Raw genomic sequence first — 22,864 nt, 5'->3', positions numbered from 1 at the left:
AATTGCAAAATGGATATTTGGTTGACTTTACTTTTACAAATTATATCCTAATATTACTGAAATAACGTTCCATTACTTAGCAAGACCAGTAACTTAAAAATACAATTTTATAAAATTTATATACAATTTGTAAAAAAAATTTACAAATTTATAAAAATACTGCTTTATAAAGATATATAATCTTTTTGATCATTTCTTCTTTAAGATGTACAGAATCTAAATCAATTCTATTATTAGATCCTATTTTTAAATTATTTCACTTAACACTATACCTCACAGAAATTGACAGCATTCTATATAAAAGACTTTTTAAAACACACTGGTTTTAAAGTCTACTATGATGGAAAATCTTCCATTATTTTATTTGACTACTGCAAATTATTCTTATCTGTAGCATAAAAAAAGTCTAGGTATTTAAAATCCATAGTAGCACAGTCAATGAAGAATTGAAAATATTAGTCACTTGAAATAAGAATTAAATGTTCAACAAAATTTTTAAAAATAGTTTCAACATGATGTGAGCTCTTAATTTTTGCTGGGAATAGAATGACTCTGATATTTGCACACAAACAGAGAAAACCAATTTTAGGTAAAATACATTATTATTTTAGTTATAACAACTTTGTTAGAAAATTATGAAGGAAAGGCTTAAACCAATAATTTACCAAAAAAAAGTGACAGATCTTCAGTTAAGGAAGCAATTGCATGTAGAGCATAAGAATTTCTATACCAAATTTCAAATGATACAAAATCGGAAAAATCAGAAGTAATCTTCTTTATCTTCAGATGGGTCATGCAATATGAGACCACTGCTCAAATTAATACTCTGGCATGTTTTGCTCAAAAGACTTCCAAATTTATGAAGAAATGTCAATTCACAGCCTGAAGAATCTAACTGATGACATAGATATTTTAAGAAAATTTACATCTGTCAAATATTTCAGCTAGATATGATTTAATTAGTTTCTTTATTCTGTTTTTATTTAATTAGTTTCTATCATGACAGATGGATTGCTTCAGATATGGTAGGTCAAATATCAGGATTTATTAGAATTTAAAAGCAAGAGACAGTGCATCATTCCAAAGTGTCATGGTTACAGTTGTTAAAAATAATTCAGTATATATATATATATACATATATATATATGAACAAGCCATGAATCATCCCCAGTTTGTGAAACTGTTGAAAGAAAGAGAAGACAATGAATTAAAACATCTGTGTTTTTGCCAATACCTGTTGGTTGACTTGTGAATGAATTTTACAAATATTTACCATCCTGTTACTTCCAATTCAAGATTTCCTTGAAACAAAAGGATTCTTGCCAATACTCAATAATCAAAGACCAAAGTCAGCAGTATGATTTATGATTCCTCACTGATATCATAGTGAATACGTATGAGCTAAATTTTAAGCTTCAATAAAAGGAAATGCTAACTTGCTAGACAGATACTACTTATGTTGAAAATAAACATTTTATCATATAATGCAATTATAATGATTTTACATATTTAAACATGAATCAACATGTATAATACTTCTATCACTAGGTAAGAGTAATAAGTAAATTGTTTGAAAACACTATTAGAAAAATGTGAACAATATTGATATAGATAAAATTAGAATTGCTTTTGATTTGATGTTAATAAAACTGACATGACACAAAGTTAGTGAATTTACTTATTTTGGACAGAATTAGTTGTGAAACTAATAGGCTTTTTTGTCAAATCAAGTCTTTTTTTTTTAAGATTTTATTTATTCATTTATTTGAGAAAGACAGAGATAGCGACAGAGAGAGCACTATTGGGAGGAGAGGGAGAAGCAGGCTCCCCACTGAGCAGGGAGCCCCATGCAGGACTGAAGGCAAACACCTAACCAACTGAGCCACCCCGGCGTCCCTAGCAGGTATAAGTTTCTATCACATTTCACAAGATGCAAAAAACTAGTATATAAATAAATAGAATACGTTCAAATACTTTATTATTTTTTTACTATATGCTACATAGTTTTTGTTATACTGGAACATTGACTGTGAAACCTAAATTAAATTATCACAATATTTCACTTTTCAGGATTTAAATAAATCCTGCCATAATTAATTTTCATTGGATAAAGCGAAGTGATGATCAAATTTTACAAATGGAAAAAAAATACAGTGGAAAGCCTCCTACATGAAACATTCTCTTCAGTTGGTGGTGGTGCTTGTGCTACAAAAGTGTACAGAATTTTGTTCCCTAAAGGTCATATTTTTTTACAGCTATTTTATCGTGCTTGCCAATAACATTACAATGTAACAGCAGTTTTCACTAGGTAGTCCTATACAATCTAATAAATTTTTAAAGTCAAAAACTTGGCATTGGAAATTATTGCATCTCTAAAACAAAAAATGTCAGATTCATTCATGCTGTGGAAAACTATTATAATTCCATTTCTATAAACTATGTCAGCCTCACAAATAATCACTCACCCGTTACATGCCCAAGCACTGAAAACTGGTTTTAACATCCTAACATCCCCTGTGCTTTTGAAGCAGCAGGAATAGAACAAAGTTCCTGGAATATGCCACTTTCATCACTTTCTGCTTCCTTAGTTAACTAAGAAGTAAGTTAAAACAGAACAAGTTAAATGCAAAACCCCCAACTGAATATCTAAACATTTTTCAACCATGTAATTGGCATATTGTAAACCATTTATCGGATAGCAGTCCTATTAGTTTTATTAAAGGTATTTTTTATAGCAAAATGAGTGAAGTTAAAAAAAAACTGACTTAACAATATGCTATCTGAATTAATTTCCTCTTTATTACTTTTTAAATTAAGAGAAAAGCCAACAATCATAAACTGGCATAAAGTATCAAATGGGCAAAACTGAGGCTTACTATACACCTACTGTCAGTATTGGAGACAATAGGGTATATTTTTAAATGATAAGCTCTTTAGAAATACAGCCTTAACATATTAATATAAAAACATATTATGGAATTATAACAACTTTGATGATTATAATAATATAATTGGCTCCTAAAGACGAAACGAAAATAAACAGGATTATTTGTGAAGCAACTTTAAGCAGATAGCACAGTAAATAGCCAATGGTGCCTCTCAGAGCAAAGCATGTCATGCCACTTATATTCCTCCAAAAATATCTCATGCTCAATAAAAAGAGGATCCAAAAATGAAATATAAAAAACATTTAAATGTTTAAAATTGAGGAAAATAGTTTGTAAACTAAAAATTGCAACAACCAAAGAAAGGAACAATTTGGTGAGTTAAACAGTAACATAGAGGAGCAAAGTTTTCAAAATGCAAGGAATTTTAAATATTTGCGCCACTTCTTTTTTTTTTTAAAGGATTTTATTTATTTATTTGAGAGAGAGAGAATGAGAGACAGAGAGCACGAGAGGGAAGAGGGTCAGAGGGAGAAGCAGACTCCCCGCCGAGCAGGGAGCCCGATGCGGGACTCAATCCTGGGCCTCCAGGATCATGACCTGAGCCAAAGGCAGTCGCTTAACCAACTGAGCCACCCAGGCACCCTATTTGCGCCACTTCTATAATTTAAATATAATAGAATGGATACACAGGAGAAAATAAAAGCAATGAGGAAATCATAGTTGGAAGAAATTGTCTTTCTTTTGATTTGAAAGATAGTATCAACAGAGATGGTAGGAAGTTGCACAGACCGTGTTTCAGAAACAAACTTCAAAGATGTCTTAAACACTATCATTGTTTCATACCTCAAAGAAAAATAGAAGGTCATGAAGATAGGAGTTTATGAATGAATCGAGATAACACACCTTGAAGAAGTGTAAATATCTAAGAGAAATAGTTACAACACAATTGATAGGCTATCTCATTTTTTTCTTTCATAAAAGTAGGAAACCTGAAACAAATATGCCCAGACACTTTCAGAAATATAAGTAATGCTTCGAGAGAAATTTCAAATTCTAAAATAGATTAAAAAAGACAAGCAAAAGAACATTAAAACTTTAACAAAAAACAGGTTAAATGGCACAAAATTAAATCAAGTGGCAAATTAGAAAACTCATGGGAGAACTAAAACCCAACATATTATAACAAAAGATTCCAGGAGGCAGAGAAAAAAGCAATATCAATGCATTAATTATTAATTAAAAGAAATATATACAAAATGATAATTTGAATGTCAGAAAATGATAGAGGTCAATTCATATTCTGTTGTATTTCAGTATTATTGAAAGCAACAAACATCTATTACATTTCTGCTTCTAGAGCACTGTGCAAAATTCTTTGAGATGTAAAATTGCCAAGTACACAGCCATTGACCTCTCATATTTCTCTGTTACATGAGGGAGGTAGAATATGCATAAATTACTGAATACAAGGCAGATTGTGGTAAGAACTATAATTCTTTTTTTTAAGATTTTATTTATTTATTTGACAAAGAGAGAGAGAGAGACAGCGAGAGAGGGAACACAAGCAGGGGCAGAGAGAGAGGGAGAAGCAGGCTTCCCGAGGAGCAGGGAGCCCGACGTGGGGCTCCATCCCAGGACCCCGGAATCAGACCTGAGTGGAAGGCAGGCGCTTAATGACTGAGCCACCCAGGCACCCTGGTAAGAACTATAATTCTGATATAACTGAAATTTAAGGTTGATATGAGGAAAGAAGAGTTTAATTTCAACTAAAGAGCATCCAGAGAAATGTATCTGAGGAGGAGACGTTGCATTTCAACAAGCTGAAGAAGTAGGGATATATTTTAAACTGGGGAGCAGTCTTGTTTTGTTTAAAACAAAAAAGTTAAAAATCTCCTCCAGAAACAGTATAAGAAAGCAAAATAAACATGTGTACAAAAAACAAAAAACCTCCTAAATGCCGAAATATGGTCACTAATGGTGGATGAAGAATATTAAATTCTATCTGTTAAAAAAAATTCTGTTATACTCTTGAGTGTAAATTGATTGAATTATATTTTCTTCAGAATCACAGGTGACTCCATAGGCCCCTCATACTTTTGAACCACTAAAAAGTCTAAGATCCCATAGGACTCAGTTTCCTCAGGTTACTATGGCCAGCCTCAACAGTTTATTATCAGATTTAGACTTGTTTCAAGAACAATATCAAGAAATCAAACAGAAGTCAGAAATACATCAATTGTCAAAGAAGAATGGCAATAATTTAAGTTAGAACTGCATTAAGAACTAACTTCATTGTTAGTGTCTCCTTGGAACTTTCCAACAGGGAATTTACTTTCTTGAAGAATTTGACCAGGAGCACCCAGTTTGAGAATTATAAAGAAATACATTAGCACCGGGCGCCTGGGTGGCTCAGTCGTTAAGCGTCTGCCTTCGGCTCAGGTCATGATCCCAGGGTCCTGGGATCGAGTCCCACATCGGGCTCTCTGCTCGGCAGGAAGCCTGCTTCTCCCTCTCCCACTCCCCCTGCTTGTGTTCCTGCTCTCGCTGTGTCTCTCTCTGTCAAATAAATAAATAAAATCTTTAAAAAAAAAAAAAGAAATACATTAGCACCATAGCTATTACATCTGCTAGATATTTGGAGACATCTTGACAAATATTGGATTGGTTAGGGAGGTAAAATATAATTTCCCTTATGAAAAAGTAGACTGATCAAAATCTGTTCTGCATGTATAGTCACACATACACAAAACCACAGCTTGTCATCCATTTATTTTCAAATAAATATTACAGTAGTCATTGCTGTTGCAATAGCCATTATTTGTGGCAATGTATACTTCATAGAGTGCTTTCTCCTACTGATCCATTTGGCATCAAGATTACATGAAGTTTACAGAGAATGTAAGAGATAAGGAAATTGAGCCTAAAGGAAACATTAAGGTCACCTGACCAGTAAAGATGTAGCTGGTATTAGAATCTACCTTCTATTCTATCAGATTAGAGATTGAGAATAATAGTTAATGTTTCCAAATTCATTTGCTGTCTAAGGTATCGAGCATTATTTGAAAATATGTTGTGAAGGGACCACACAATGAACAATTATTTCTGATAGCAAGGGTAAATTTATCAGGGCTCAGTAATTCCTTGGATTCTTACTGTAATGATAATGAAGGTAGTGTTATTTTGAAGTAAGGGACTTTAATGCAGATAATTCAAGTAAAAGATACTGGATTATATATTCAAAAGTGAAAGTAGTAAAGGTGATTCATATTTTTTACATACTGAACAGCTATATAATTTTTTCATAAATTATCTTATTTCCTAGATATCAGTAGCCTCTGTTAACAGTTAGAAACATTGGGGTGTATAACAACTGAAAGATTTGGGCAATATAGATTGATTTTTCTGAGTACAGGTTGGACCTAAACTAAATTAATGAATTCAATTAACTATAATCCAATTCAAGTCTTCAAATGTTTATTGAGTGCTTACTCTATTTATAAGGTACTGAGTTAGGTATGGAGATTCTATGGTGGGTAATTTAAGATTTTGTGAGTATTCCTTTTGACTCAATAAGAGTCACGATTTAAGGAAACATGATTTATTTCTTTTACATTTCTAAGAAATAAATTCACAGAAATTTTCCATGAAGCCTAGGTTATTGAAAATAAAGAAGAATATAACTAAATGTGAAATGAGACCTTATACACACATTACAATTAAGGCTCCCTTTCTATTTTAATTTGTAAAAAGAAAAACAAAAAACAATATCAGGCAGTGTTAAATATAATTTTACCTAACTATGATAACATAGCACCTAAGTTTTTTCCACAATACACATTTTTTTTTCATTCTAACAGTAAACTATAACTTAATACAGGATTCAACAAAGCATGTCCAAACACTAACATAAGCCCTGTCCCTCTGGCAACATAACTAGTCTGACCTTTCTAAATTGTTACCCTTGACTTTCCTGTTTTTGTTGCCTTCCCTTCATCCTGAAGCATGTAAAATAAATTGCTCCATGTTCAGAAGTACTCACTCCAGAAAAGAAATAACCTTATCCATGTGAAACAATTCAGAATTCATCTCAATCTCAGAATTTTTTTTTTTATCCTCAAAGTTGATGAAATCCTGTTTGATGTGATGAAAAGAGCAAGGGTTTTGAGTTGAGCAGGCAGGGTTTGAACCCAATTTTCTCCACGTTAGCTAATTTTCTCTTCCTAAGTTGTTTCCTCAAATTTAGTAAGGAGTTAAGTTTATCAATCACTCCAAGTAGAGATGCTTAAATGAGAAGCACTCATAGTCCACAGTAGCAGACAAGGAACATCAGTTTCTTTTCTTGCCATGAAGATGAGAAAAGAAATGAAGAATCAGAAGAAATAGAAGTGCCTAGTGATTTACCTTATAGAGGGAGGTGTTTTCAAATGTAAAATGAACTATTATAAAAATTGAAATGGGAATACAGGAGACAAAATTCATAAATTGTGAATATTCGTGCTTAAAGCTGTTATTAATAAAAATGCATATACTTCTTATTTACCTTGTGTTTACTCACTATTAACAAAATTTCATTGACTGTATGTAATTTGGGGTTTAGAAAGTACTTGAAGTGTATGTAACAGTTGCCTCTTTTAACCAAATACCCTTCTCAGAACTAGTTGAATTAGCAAAGATACTTGTTTCAAACTCTGACCTCAACTAATTGTATCCCTTTTTATAGTTTTCATGAAGGCTGGCTATGCATCTTATAGGTGGCTTTTCTGGGATTTTTCTTGTGTACTGACAATGAACAAGCCAGACTGAAAGCCTCCCCATTGCATCTTAAACAAACAGCCCATGTTATGACACAGTTGTTATATGTAAATTATCATTAATACTTTGAAAGAAAAAAGAGAGTTGGAACTTAAGAAGGAAAAACAAAATGAGTAGAAAGGCAGTGCAGGGTCCTTTGTATAATACAGCTTTGTGAAATGTAAAAGGACTGCTTTCTCCTTTGTTATATCAAAGAAAGGAGCTTAGATGTGGGTTTTGAGATGTTGGTGGAACCAGATCAGCATATCCTGCAAATTAACTCCCATGCATTAGTATGGGATCTCAATAAATGGAGCTAATACTATGTGTTGTGGAAAGTGTTAGAAATTCAGTGTGGTTCACATTATTCCTTCTTTTAGTTGTACCAAGTTAAGTAAAACAATTCATGTTACCCAAAGTTCTTTTATCTCAACTTCTAGATTTACTTTTTTCACTGGAGTAATCTAAGCACAGAAGATAGCAATTTGCATAGATAATGGAAGTGTTTGGTTTTGATCTTTCATTAAGAGTCAAGACTTTGAAGCTTAGAAATAGAAGAACCCCTTAATATGTGTTATATTAATAAACATTATATCCGGTTTCTTACACATTAAATCACCCTTAGATCACCAAGAAGTGAGCTTTATGGAATGTGAAAAAGGATAGGGAGATGACAATCATGAAGCAGGATGCCTGTGCAAACATTAAAATAACATGACTCATCAAAGTTTGAATGCAGGAATGAGAAAAATGTAAAATACAAGATCAAATTTAGAGAATGTTCTAACCTTGTAAAGATAGATCATCCTACTTAACTCCTATATAGCAAAATTGGCATTGTCCCAATGCCTTATTTCTTCCTATAACTATTCATACATCCTTCTATTGCTCTTAAAATCATGAATTAAAGACAAAGCAAAACAAAACACAATCTACTTATATATGTCTCCAATAAAGACAAAATATAAGGAATAGAAAATTATGACAGAATCTGTTCTATTTATATTTAGTTTATATTATATTTTATTTATATATTAGTTATTTATTTATATATTAGTTATTTGTTTTCCCCTTTGCATGTGTTGACCTTGGCTCAAGGCTTATTTTTGTGAATCACTAAATGAAGGGGTAGAGATTTGAATTTAAATTCGAAAGCATTAGCAAGCCAGTGAATTCTGAGGCAGGAACTAATAGGAGGGCGAAAAAGGGCAAGAAGCACAATTTGCTGATCACAAAATATCTCAAAAAATACTGTTGTAGAAATACATGTGAGCTCTTCATTAATACTGGATAAACTAGTTAATATCAGTTGGCTGAACAGATAGGAGTCAATAAACATTTTTAATTGAAATTTACAAGGGAAAATTACATTAGATCACAAAATGATACATTCCATTGGAAATTTCAATGTCTATAGAATGTTAATACTTACCTGTGATAGGATAAAGATTTAAAATATAGGATATAGAAATAAAGGTGGTGTAAGCTACATTGATATTTTAAAAGAGAATCCCATTGAAGAACTTAACAATTTCAGATTGCTTTGCTATTATGTTCACAGGAAATCTACTTCAAAATAAAGACTGTCTTGTTTAGGGTAGTGACTAGATCTTCATCTTTATCTCCTAAACATATTGACATATATTCGCCCTCAATAAATTATTAAATAAATTATTGATGGGTGAAGGAAAGGGTTAATGAGTCCCATAACTGATAAATAAGTGACCAATTATTTTTGTGGAAATATGATCTACTGACTACAGTCTTTCACAACAACTAACTTAAACTATGCCAAAACCACAGTATTTAATTCAAAATAATACTATTCTAAAAAAAGGCTTATTAAACCAAATCGAAGTTTAGCCCAAAGAAAATGATGGAAACAATTAAGGTAATATTTACATGAAATAGCACAAGACATAACCTAATATGTCTAACATCTTCCAATTTCTTTTGAGGCCTTTGAGAATATTGCTTTGGAAAGAATTATATAACCAGAATATAGTTTTTCTAAAATACGGAGATTCAATAACCTATTCAACGAGAGGTAAAAATAAGTATTAATCTTCAAATTATTGAAAAATGGTTAATTTCTGAGGACTTACACATTGGTAGTATTTAAAAATTAAGTTCAAAATGTCATTTCTGATTTTCATCTAATAATATATTAATGAATACTGTCAAGTTAACACAGATATTAAAAATTTCCTGGCACTTTGCTAGAAAATTGATTTTAAGAGTTTCTCTTTGACCTCCTTTAAAAAGACTTAACAGATAAAAGAGCAATCAAGTACTAGTTGAATTTATAGATGAAAATTTTTCTTTAAAAGCCATGAAAAGACCATCGGACATGAACTCAATACAGGTAATCATAGGCCTGCCAACAATTCTATTGCAGACTTCATTTAAGAGGGTTTATCATCTCCATCATCTTAGAAACTATGAAGATGGAAGTTGACACACAAATTAGCAGCATGGATGCAAATTTGTTTACCCAAAACATTTGAATCAGTTCAGCTGTTTTGATTTAGCCATCAGCCAAAAACCTTAACTCAGAGTTTCTCCATATATGTGAACACTGAGTAAATATTTTGCCTAGACTACATACTTCAGTCAGTTAGGGCATGGAGCCAATAAATCCCAGGTAGCATGTTTCATATCCAGGAGATTTCCTTGTATTTTTTCTGCCTGTTCTCCTAACTTTGATCCGTTATCTTGCAAATGAAGCTTTTAGCAACACAGAGCTCCACATTAGAACAGGCAGATAGATCAACATAAATTCATTACCTAAATTTGGGGGAAATTCAAATTATGCCTCCAATAACAGATTTAAAAGAGTCATTCCTATATATGAAAATATAGTTTGTATATTGAAAAAAAAATCATTTCTAAACATTACAAATTGCCTGAAGTTAAAGTCTTTTAACATTATCTTATGTTTAAGTAGAATAACAACAGACTAGATTCATATTATCTTTTCTATATTAACACATAATAAAATAGAGCTTAAAATTGTATTTTTAATTTATTGACTCAGTTGGTAAACCTCTGATACCCATTACATGGTATTGTAAGAGAAAATGAAATTAACAACATTTTTTCTTCAGATTTCTTTCAAGTCAAACAACCCTCATAGTGTAAACAAACAAAAATAAAAGTTATGGCCTTGTAGAAAACTGAAATAGATATTTGAGACATTAGAATAATATAAAACAGAGCTGATAATTTTATTTAGTAACTATGAATGAGACACAAGAAGTTAATGGGAATGTGAACAAGCTCAAGAAAAGGCATTTAATTATCAATCTGCTTCCCATTCCCATCATCAAAATCAAGAAAACAAAATGTTAATTTGTAATTTAAAATCTCAATAAAGTGAATTATTATAATAGACTCAATTTTAAAATGGAGAATTTGGCTAATAGTCAATTTCCAACATTAAATAAAAGTCTGGAATGCATAACGGTAGGAAATAGACTAGGAGACAGATTTTAGGTGTACCTTTATCCCTGACTTCTGGAGAAATATACATCTAGCTGTTGCAAGATACAAAATTATTTAAAATAAGGATGTCCCACTAAAAAGTATCCAATGTAATAAGTATATTCTATGAATAATCCATATGAAGGCATTTTTAGGATATCTGAACTTCAAAAGTAAAAACGTAGGTTAAAATGACATCTCTAAAATTATACTCACAAACAAAATTTTAATAATGCAAGTAAGAAAAAGGTTAGCTAGTATCTGGAGAGTCAAAAGCTCAGAAAGGACAAAAGTACTTGTGTTACATATGAAAATAGATTTTATCACCTTCACATGAAAAGCTAACACTAATTTTTTTATACTTAAGTATAATTTAGTATATGTGTAGGTGCTTTTTTTTTCTTGTGTATATTTCAAGGCCCCTATTTAATTTTTAGGTTAATCTTTAAATTGAATGTTGTTTCTCATTTACTGATATTACATTTCTGTATCTGTGTCTCCTTACATGATTACTTGAGGAAGTGCTGTTTGGGGTCTGGTCATGATTTGGGGTTAGGCATGGTGGTCTCTCCTCTCAAGGAGGTTAATTCCCATAAACAAATTAGGACTAAATAAAGAAGCTCGTAAAACAGTACAATAAAGAGAAACATGTACTGGACAGAAACTTTAAAGACTGTTTTGCACACTTTAAATCTTGGCAAGTCACTTCATTTCTCTGTCTTATCTCTTCTTTACATCACTGTACGGGTACTTTTAGTTAGGATGCAGTTATGGAATGAAGTAGACTATGTGGATGGGGCTTGGGTATGATGTTTTTAAAGCACATTCCTTTGCCCCAGCAAATAAATCTAATGCACATTCTCTGACTGTTAAGACACTGGACTAGTTATAAGAACTTCCCCATCATTAAAAATCTGTAGAACTGAATGGACGATTAAAGTACAATATGGAACAAATTTATTTGCCAAGGTTTATGATACAATTGGTAAGCCATTTTATAACCAAATATTAGTTTATTTGTGAAGTTGATAAATCCTCTGCATTTATGAATTTTACATTTTACCCAAGAGTACTGGGTTAGGATCTAAGGGTTATAAATTTTGGTTCCCTTTTTTTATACTTAATGCACTGAATAGTTCTATATTTTATAGTGACATACTTATGCATTACTGTGCATTTACTTCACTTAGTATTGCTTATAAAACTAAAAACATCTTTCACATCTCTCATACAGGATCATTAAAAGAATAATGTCAGGCAACTTGAGCAAAAAATGTTGAAGATTATAAAACAGAATTTATGTATTACTCTAACCATGAGATTTTATGTGTGTGCATATATATATATATTTATTTACATACTATATATGTATATATATACTGAATATTAATTTTAGTCTTTCTTTTAAATTAAATTCTCAAGGTTTCAGTTTTTCTCTTAAAACTGAAGAAGCTTACTTAGGAATTCAGTCCCTTATAGTTTTTACTTTTAATAAAGTCCATGAGCTTCTGAATCTATTTTCATTTCAGATTTCACTCAACAACTAGCTAGCCTTATGATCGTGGAAAGTCATTGTACCCCTCTGGCCTCAGGAGATGTGGATCATTTGTAAGCGGAGATAACAATCTGTATATAGGCCGTAAAAGCCATCTCACAAGATGCTTGTTAGAAGTCAAAGCAGGAAAATGAGGGAGAGAACCACTGCTTAAGATGTAAACCATACACTTTATAGAAAGGGCTTAGCACAGAGATTTCTACATTAAAAAAAAAAAAAAAGAGGGGCGCCTGGGTGGCTCAGTCGTTAAGCGTCTGCCTTCGGCTCAGGTCATGATCCCAGGGTCCTGGGATTGAGCCCCGCATCGGGCTGCCTGCTCCGCGGGGGGGGGGGGGGGGGGGCCTGCTTCTCCCTCTCCCACTCCCCCTGCTTGTGTTCCCTCTCTCGCTGTGTCTCTCTCTGTCAAATAAATAAATAAAATCTTTAAAAAAATAAAAAAAAATAAAAATTAAAAAAAAAAAAGACATAACAAAGAATTCTACCCTGGTCCTCTTTCCCCAAACATAATAACATCCTATATCCTCTCTCTATTGGAAGCACTTCCGAGCATTCTAGAGTCAACCTGATGGGCTTATTTAATAGAAAACTAGAGGGTAGTCCTAGATTTTCTAACGTTATTTGAGATTTAATAAATCCATTTCTGCAGAGTCTGTTTCCATTTATAAATTCCCTTTCAAAGTGGTATCCAACTATATTTTAAAATTTGTCATAGTTTTAAAAAACTTCCTCATCATTTGAAACTATATAATCATAAATTCTCCTTTTAAAATCTGCTAACATAAAACAAAGCAAGGAAGGACTTTATAATTTTGAACATGATAAACTCAGCTTTTAAGAGAATCACTCATCACTTTTTATATATTTCAGTCACTTTCTGAACATTTAAACCCCTCAAATGTAGTAGTATTCGTTATTTTGGAAGTTTTATGCCTATATCTTAAAGAGAATTTTAAATACTTCATATATCACTAAAATTTAAGATAATCCCTAACGTTATCAATTGTTCTTACACTATTCATACTTATAGAATGTACTATAATTTATATGGTAGAGTTTTGAATGACACTATTGTCATATAGATCACATGAGAGAAATGTTCAGTTGTAAATGCAGATGAAAAGGACTGCTAATTTTATGTTAATATGGTTTAAACATAATAAAAACATGAAGAAAATAAATCCAGAACAGATTTTCTAGATTCAAAAGCTTTTAAATAAGAAATTGTGTCCAGGGGCGCCTGGGTGGCTCAGTTGGTTAAGCGACTGCCTTCGGCTCAGGTCATGATCCTGGAGTCCCTGGATCGAGTCCCGCATCGGGCTCCCTGCTCGGCAGGGAGCCTGCTTCTCCCTCTGACCCTCTCCCCTCTCATGTGCTCTCTCTCTCTCATTCTCTCTCTCTCAAATAAATAAATAAAAAATCTTTAAAAAAAAAAAAGAAATTGTGTCCAGATTTTAAGAAGAAATAAATAAGAATTTGATTTTAAATACTATTCCTTAAAGTTCTTTATGAGACATAAAAAAACATTCAATACAATGATTTTATTTTTATTGTTTGTAAGACTTGTATAGACTTTATTGAAGATATGACTATTTGATGTTACAAATTATATCAGCCTCAGAAAATATTTTAATTCCATAATTGTTTCTCTTTGTCTTATACAAAACAAGTGGTTAACAATTTTAAAAAATTACCATGAAACATGTAATCACTAATCTTCTTATATAGTACTAATTGATATATGGTACTTAAATATTAACTTTTGTGATCATCTTCATTAGTATCATCTGACCAAACTCTAGTGAACTTGATAAGGTATGGTAGAAAGAGAGTTGAACATGAACTTGACTGCCCAATGATCTTGTCTCAGTTCTGAAGCTAATGATTTTTTTTTTTAAAGATTTAATTTATTTATTTGACAGAGAGACACAGCGAGAGAGGGAACACAAGCAGGGGGAGCAGGAGAGGGAGAAGCAGGCTTCCCGCTGAGCAAGGAGCCCGATGCGGGGCTCGATCCCAGGACCCTGGGATCCTGACCAGGGCCAAAGGCAGACGCTTAACGACTGAGCCACCCAGGCGCCCCCTGAAGCTAATGAATTTTGTAACCTAGTAAAAATCACTTATCCTTTCTAGGCATGTGTCTTTCCTGTATAAAACATGAGCAGTGAACTAGCTGATATTTAAGAACTCTTTCAGACCTGTAAATATCACAATATGTGACAACAAGATGAATTAACAAATTCAGTAAATATACTAATCAATCGATATTAACGTTGGAATGTAGTGGATGAAATTAGCCCAGAAACAGGGGTAACTTTTTTAAGCTAAGGGTCTGCCCTCTTGCATGGAGACAGCACCTGCAGTAACTGGATAAGCGTGATAAGCAGAAGTTTCAGAGTATTTTTCCAAAGTATAATAGCCTGGGAATGTGTCCAAAGTGAAATAATAGCAACTGAAAAGATGCCATATTTATTTTTTAAAGAATTTATTTATTTATTTTAGAGAGAGAGAGTGAGAAAGAGCATGAGAGGGGAGACGGTCAGAGGGTAAAGCAGACTCTGCATTGAGCAGGGAGCCCGATGCGGGACTCGATCCCAGGACTCCAGGATCATGACCTGAGCCGAAGGCAGTCGCTTAACCAACTGAGCCACCCAGGCGCCCAAGATGCTATATTTTTTTTTTTTTTTTTTAGTGCTATGGACAAGTTAGGGCTACAAGTTAGGGATGAAGTATGTGGGAATTTACACTGGCTTTGCACATGGAAATGTATTTGAATAATACTGATGATAGCTATAATGCACTATATATGTTAAATGTATAATCTCCCTCTCCCTATAAGCCTACTGATATTCTACTATCTCCTTTTTTTTTTTTTTTTTTAAATAGAGACTAGCACTGAAGTTTAGGAAAGTTGAGTTGCTAGTACAAATATAACTGCTAGCAAAATCATTATTTGACTTCAGGTCTCAGTAGCTCCAGAACTCTTGCTCTTTACTGTAGTGGTTCTCAAACTTTAGAGCACATCAGAATTACCTGGATGACTTGTTAAAAACACTAATGTCTATGCCCAACTACCAGGGTATCTGTTTCAGTAAGCCTGAGGTGAGCACCTGGGAATTCATATTCTTAACAAGTTTCCAGAGAATGTTGATGCTATTTGTTCAGAAACACTTTTAATATGTAGTGCAAGCATTTAAAAGCTGGGAGAATAATATTGTGATATCCAATACCAAATGATTACCATTGATATTCTTATTATCCAGTTACAAGGTGTGAATATTGTAAATGTAGACTTTTTAGAGGAGATTTCAGATCGAGTTGTGGTCAATAGGCCATGATTCTATAGAAAATATTAATACTTAGGAATCTTTAACCAGCACCAGGTAGTAGCTCTACAAAGGGCCTGATGGCATGAAATGCATTTGATGGCTACAAGATTGGAAGCTTGAGAGAGAAGGATGACCATCAATACTGAAACCCTGAATACTGGAAGGTATTTGACAAATTGATTTTTCTGTGACATTTGTAAACATGATATTCCTGATGAGAATGAGAGCCTTATAACGGGCCTAATTCTAAGAAAATCTTGTAGACATGGAGATTGATCTCTTTGGAAAATACCATGAATCACCCACCTGCTCACTCTAAGAGAGAAAAAACTAATTTGGTAACAATCGCATCTGTTCTAACATTCTTAACAGACCTCATCCAAAAGCCAAATCAGAATTGCCACTGTATCCCTAAACTACCCCTGTGCCCTATGAATAAAGGGAATGGACGAAAGAGGTAGAAAGGGAAGCTGTGTTTTAATGCATATATATAGATAAATAAAATGGACTTAAGTTTTATTTGTATCTCACACTTTTTTTGTATCTCACACATTTTTTCTAATCTCTTTAATTTGCAATCATTTTACTTCTGATCTTTCAAACATTGGACTTTGAAGTATAAAATGGCATATTTTCCCAAATAGTCATGTTGCTTAAAGTAACCGGTTCCTTAGATATATTGTTTGGTGCTTCACAGTAATTTCTTAAGGTGGACAAAACACTGAAGCTCTTTCTGGAGACCCTGATGTTAACTAGAAAAAAAGTGACCTTTTGGTACACAAGGAGGAGGATATTTGGAGACTAGTGAAGTTCAGTTTAGTCCCTTTCAGTTATTTGTATTTGAGATCTTAGACAAGTGTTTTAGCATTAGAGGGTTCCCACATGAGTACAAAGACATTATTAATTGCTCTATCTCTCCTACCTTTTTTCAGAGCTCACTTGTGATAGTTTTACTATGTGTAGAATCATGTATAGATGCCATTTGCTATTGCTTTATTATTTCACCATTTCCTTAGATACCAAATTGTGTGTTCAAGAAAAAGACGTATATACCCAAAATCTATTCAGCTATTCCACAAATAGTAAGGCTAATTAATATCATGAAGAGTAATAACAACTACTGCAAGTAAGTCTATGCTCCTAAGGTAATTCTGTGTCTTTTCTCCCTGAAGGATCTCAAAGGAGCTGGCATCAGGTTTTCAAGGGGTTGAACCCTGCTCCTTAATAATTTCTGCTCACACACTCTTCCTACACAGGCTTGATGCAGCCCCCCCCCCCCCCCCCCCCCCCCCCCCCGCCAATCCCCCAACACCAGAAGATTCGGGAAAACACGGTGCTGCAAAATGACATTTCAGAACAATTTCAACAAGGTAACTGTTCAGGGGAAGTTCAGCTCAGAATTCTGGGAGCCGTTCAAGCCTTTTCAGGGCGGTAAATTGGGTTGGCTGAGCAACTCGGTGGTGCAAAGCCTTCCCGAAGGCGACGTGCTCAGGGAGAAGGGAATTCGCCTGATGCCTGAATCGATCTTTCTTTCTATGGTCGTCCTGCTTCATTATTATTCTGCAATGTGCTGCAATCCCTGTGCGCGTCCGGCTTTCAACCCCGAGCTGGCCACTCCAGCGGCTCTGGTAGAGGACCGCACGGTGACTGGGATGACCCCACGCTGTTTCGTTTCTTCTGCCCTTTCCCCTAGGGTCCAACTAAGCCCTTGCGGCTCTTGAACCCTGGGACTGCCTCCTGCTTTTCTTTTTCCCCAGCGACAGAGCTGGGGTGGAGAATGAAGGGGTCGTAGAGGGACAGCAATCCCAATTACTTGTTCCCCAGTGAGTTTTTCGAACCCCCGGAATGCCCATCACAGGAGAAGCTGTTTGAGTGAGGGCAGCGCTGCGGTCAGCTTGGGGAAAGGGAGTTTCTCGATGCCCGCCCCGGAGAGCGCGGCGGCAGTGTCCGCGGCACCGCCAACCATCTAGAGTGCGGGAACATAAACTCCCTCTTCACCTGCCACGCGTTTCAGCCTCGGACACCCGCACAGACACACACGTGCACTCTCGAGGCTTCCCGAAGGCCCCTCGGCGTCAATCCATGTGGATGTCCTCCTCCCAGCAGTACACACACGCGCCAAGGCCAAGTCAGGCGCCCAGTTTTCAGCCTCGGGTGGTTCTTTGAAATTTCGTGGAGTCTGGCCTTCCAGAGGAAATTAAAAAGTATTCCCAAAGGAAAAAGACGGAAGGATACCTGCCCAAACTGCAGCGGGACCCCTGCCTCAAACACAAAATGTTATCTCCCAGCAGGTATCTCAAACGTGCTAACCTCAAGGGAAGGCTTTTGACGGTGGCGATGAAGGGGAAGTGGGTTTTGGTTTTGTTTTTTTGGTTTGTTGTCATTATTGTTTTGTGAAGACTTTAACTTACTCCATTCCCTTTTGAAAAGCTCCCTCAAGACATGCCAGATATTTTCTGTCAGGTCAGACTGTCGCCTGAGGGCGAGGAGTGAGGGTATCAGTCCCCGAAGACGCGACGCGCAGGGGTCTGAGACCCCGGGGCGCGGCCACCCTGGCGACGGCAAAAGATGCTTCAGAGTTCGCTGGCAGCTCTCCTCCCGCAGGGTCACCCGCGACCCTTTTTAGCTGAGGAAGAGGGCGTGAAACCCACTGTTCCAGAAGAGCTCTGTGGCAGGAGTAATATCTCCTTGGGATCCCGGAGCACGCAGAAACGTGGATCCTTCTCGAAGTCCGGGGTCCAGCCCGAGCCCCAGGAAGCACTCCCCGAGGCAGGGTGTGGAACGACAGGCTCTCCCACCTGTCGACCGAGGTCAATGCTTTCTGAACCTTCGCAAGGTTCCCGCACCCTTTGCCTGGTATCTCCTGCACTGGCTGTGTGATCTCCCGAGACGGAGCGTGGGAAAGTACCCCCGAGTGTCTGTTTACGTGGGCGGGACGTTTAAGCACGACTTGGAGATTCACAGTTTCTATGTGAGTGAAACCTCAGCAGACACGCTGCAGCTGCAGGCTGCATTTCAAAAACCTCTGCCTGCCTGCCTGCCCGCCTGCGCTGGCGCGCTCGAGTGTGGTGTGTGTGTGTGTGTGTGTGTGTGTGTGTGAGAGAGAGAGAGAGAGAGAGAGAGAGAGAGAGACAGCTTAAAATAGGCATGCGTCAGGTCTAAGCAGCTCCCCACCCCAATTTGGAGTCCTCTGTCGGCCACCTTTTGAGATGCTGACAGTGGAGATAAAATGGCCAGATAAGGTTGGCTGTCATTTCCAACCCCATTGGAGCAGTTCAGGCCTACTACCTAAGGCCACTTTGTCTTCTACTTGGAGGCGTTTCCTCCCACTGAGCCTCTCTGTCGTTGCTGTTGTAGGCAGAGGTGAGATGGTGAAGGGATGAAAAGTACGGGCAGAAGGTGGAATTCTTGTGGCCTGAGCTGTTTACGTGGAAAACCGCGCACCTCCGACTTCCCGAACACTCCTGCTAACCTAGATTAGGACCTGCAAAGCTCTTAAAAGGACTCCCCATTCTGAGCTTTGCTTTGGGCCAGAGAGTCCAGAAGAAACAGTGTGGAAAACAAAAGCGGTCATAGACATTGGGAGAAACACCATTTAAGCCATTTCAGCAATCACGGTTTTAGAAAAGCCTTGAGACTGAGGTGAAATTAAAATAAAATAAGAAGAGGGGAAAGGAGAATAAGCAACTGTTAAGACCGGGACCAGCCACCGATAGGGAACAGGTCTAAAGCATACAGCCCAGGTAAGTTTGTTTCTCAGAATTGGAGGACAGCGTTCCAAGTTGTAAAATATAGGAGAAACCTTCCGAGTGGCAGATAAGTGACAAAGAAGAACCTTATTAACATTAAAATGTTTTTTAAGTTCCGTAAAAAATTGATTTTAAACGGGACCAAAGCAGTGTGACACACTCTTTCTTCTCAATGTCCCTCAAACTGGAATATACTCCTTGGAGACCAGTGGTCTCAGCCCAAAGTCCAGGAGCTGTGAGTAGAGGAGAGGGGTCCTGTTTCTGGTGTCATTTAAACCATATTAACGCGCCCTTCCTTTCAGCGGCGGGTCTTATTCAGAAAATACGGTAGGTGCGAGCAGCCTGTCTGTAATTGCAGGCAACGCCGTTCAGTGTTTGTCAGGCTGGCGTGCTCTCTCGGCTTTGGAGACTCCCTCCCCCCATCTGCCCCTCGAATGTGTTTTGGCTCAACAGGTATCACATGAAAACTCGCACTTAACCCCGGTCATCCTCTAGCAGGAGCCACCCCAGCATTTTTCTTGCCAGGAGCTGTTGCTGGCTCCCTGCGCCTCCCCCACGCCGAGCGCTTGTCTAGCAGTCAGCCCCAGGGCCATCCATTAACCACCGACTCCCAGTGGCAGGCGGACTAAGCATCAATGTGAGGCTCCTCGCACGTCGAGCCGGCGACGAAAACGAACCCATTGTAAGCAACCCGAGACGCTTTTTGTGCACCAGGCAGTGCAGTTACCCTGCTTAGGACAGGCGTTTTGCCTTAGAGCTGAGCTGAGGCTCCAGGGAAAGGGGAAAAAATCAAGCTTTAAGGATCAGGTTGGGATTACAAGACAGTTGCTGCCACAGACACCAGAGGCGACTTCTTGGCATTTAGGGATGTGAATTAAAATTCGAGACATGTCACCCATCCTTGCTCCTAATAGAATGAGAGGTAACCCCTTCAGCTCCCTCCACCCAAAACATGAATTATCATTTCCACTGAATGCAAATGGACTGCCTTCTGTGGGGGGACAGCCAGCTGCAAGCTGGACAATAAACTGTTTCATAGAGACGCGGCCCGATTGCGGTTCAGAGAGGCACTCCTTTACAAAGGAAGAAGCGTCCAGTTTGTGTTGACAGCCTTGGCGCGCCTGGGCCAAAACACCCCCCACTACCCACCCTCCACCCTCACCCCGGACACACAGACACCCGGGATTTGAAACTAGCTTCACTGAAAGCGATCGCATCTATTTGAGCTGCCATGAGTATGGGGAGGTGATTTTTCAAAAATTATGGCATGAGTCATAAACACCTCCTGAGTATTCTTTGCAGCAATTAATGGGCAGCAGGGTGCAGGAGAAGTTGTGGAACAGACCTGGGGATCTATTTTCTCCCAGAGGACAGCTTTTCTTCCAATGATTCTGACTGTCCCTTGCTTTCTTGCTTAGGAATACATTTTACATCCCACCCACCCCCTCCCCTCCTCTGTGCATGTGACACTCACTCTACCTGTCTGAACGCTAAGACTTGCTGGGGATTTTCTTTTTGGTCGTCAGCTAATGACTTTCCTCCTACCTTCATTCATCCCCAAAGGTGGATCCTTACACTTCGTGGCGTCTCAGACCCTTGTAAAGCCTCATTTTAAGCCAAACCTCTACCAGGGAAGCTCCCATACCATTTATCAATGCATAAGAGCCCACGTAGTAAAAATTCACATATGCATTGAGACATTCATGTTAGTGAGGGGATGCTTGGAAGACCCCTGTGCCCTAATGCATTCAACATCAGCACATTCCTAGCATGTCAATAACTTTCCTACCTGAAAGGGTTAAAAAGCGTTTACACGAGTGTCTTTAATATAAATATTCTAGCCAAAGCATCAAATCCCACTGGTTTGATTAGAAATCAAGGTAATCCTCACCACCAAGTAAAGTCTTGCACAGGAATTCTGCCTGGATATCCACTAGTTAGAGGCTATACGAACCAACTCACGTATTCGTTTGAGCATACTGCAAGAATATTTATTGAGCACAAGCTCAATCACTGCATTGAACGCCAAATCTGGCAAGCAAAATGCATTTCCTATCTGGGGGTGGGGGGCGAAAGAGCTGTGAATCAACTCCTTCTTCAGTATTATTATCATTATTTTATCGGTGCAAATTGCAAAGTAAGCTACCAGCCTTTTTCCGGCGACAAGTCAGCTCACCTCCATCCAAAGCAGAGGGGACCCCGAAAGCAGACCTACCTTTCACATAAGACACCGTCAATAAAAAGACGAGATTCCAAAACGTAAATCCACTTTTAATCCCCATTTTCTTCATCAGGATGAAGTCTAGGCGGCCACATTTAGCGCATCTTCTCGTGCCAGGCTCCCGGGGTTTGGATTCCTTTGCTCGGCTTTCCCCTTTGCGGATCCCTTTCATATTATTCGCGAGCTCCTAATTCCTGCTCCTCAGCCCGGCGCAGTGGAGTTGTTGCTGTTGTTGGTGCGCGGTCACAGCTCGGAGTGAATGGTGTTTCTGGGATACCACAGCAACCTTGACGAGGACTCAACCATCTCTCCAACGGGGGCACAAAGTCTCTGCTACTCTGGATTCTGTCTTTTCCTGTGCTTCCCTCCACCCCCACCCCCCACCAAAATCTACCTCAATTCTAGCTCGTTATAGCAACCACCAGAAACCACTAGTGGGCTTCTTGAAGCCCAGCTCCGGCTTTCTGACAAACTCCCCACAATATTTGAAATTAAGGGGCTTGGTTTCTTTTTTCCCCCCGAATAGATCAATTCCGCCTGTAAAAACAGCCAGAGAAATATTATGTTAGTGAGCTCTCCGATGCAGCTTGTGAATACAGAAACATGTTAGAGGAATATTTTAATCGGAGGATCTGTGTTGCTTTTGGGGAAACCATGCTGATAATGAATCGGGCTCCATCGATGCCCACGTCCTTATAATGGGACATGTGTTACTACTGTAGTTGCAGTATATTTCAAGCAGGCGTCTCGCATTTATTATCCTGTGATTTAATTGAAAAAGAAGATCACAGAGAAGAATTTATTTGCACACATGAATTTACATATTCAAATGCCTACGTGTAAACCCATAA

At 37.1% G+C, this 22,864-nt stretch overlaps 1 protein-coding gene across 6 annotated transcripts in view; it reads right to left on the bottom strand.

Annotated features, from left to right (window-relative positions):
- CSMD3 (CUB and Sushi multiple domains 3) overlaps positions 1 to 22,325 on the bottom strand; it is a 1,190,044-nt gene extending 1,167,719 nt beyond the window's left edge. For all 6 annotated transcript variants that reach the window (XM_078072078.1, XM_078072080.1, XM_078072079.1 and 3 more), the window contains exon 1: positions 22,008 to 22,325. In XM_078072078.1, coding sequence (XP_077928204.1) covers positions 22,008 to 22,185 — 178 coding nt within the window. In that variant the 5' untranslated portion in view covers positions 22,186 to 22,325. The remainder of the gene's footprint in view (positions 1 to 22,007) is intronic.
- Positions 22,326 to 22,864: the final 539 nt, after the last annotated feature.

This window comes from Halichoerus grypus, chromosome 5, assembly GCF_964656455.1.
Source record: "Halichoerus grypus chromosome 5, mHalGry1.hap1.1, whole genome shotgun sequence".
Taxonomy (NCBI): Eukaryota; Metazoa; Chordata; class Mammalia; order Carnivora; family Phocidae; genus Halichoerus; species Halichoerus grypus.
This window is presented reverse-complemented; position numbering and strand designations above follow the sequence as displayed.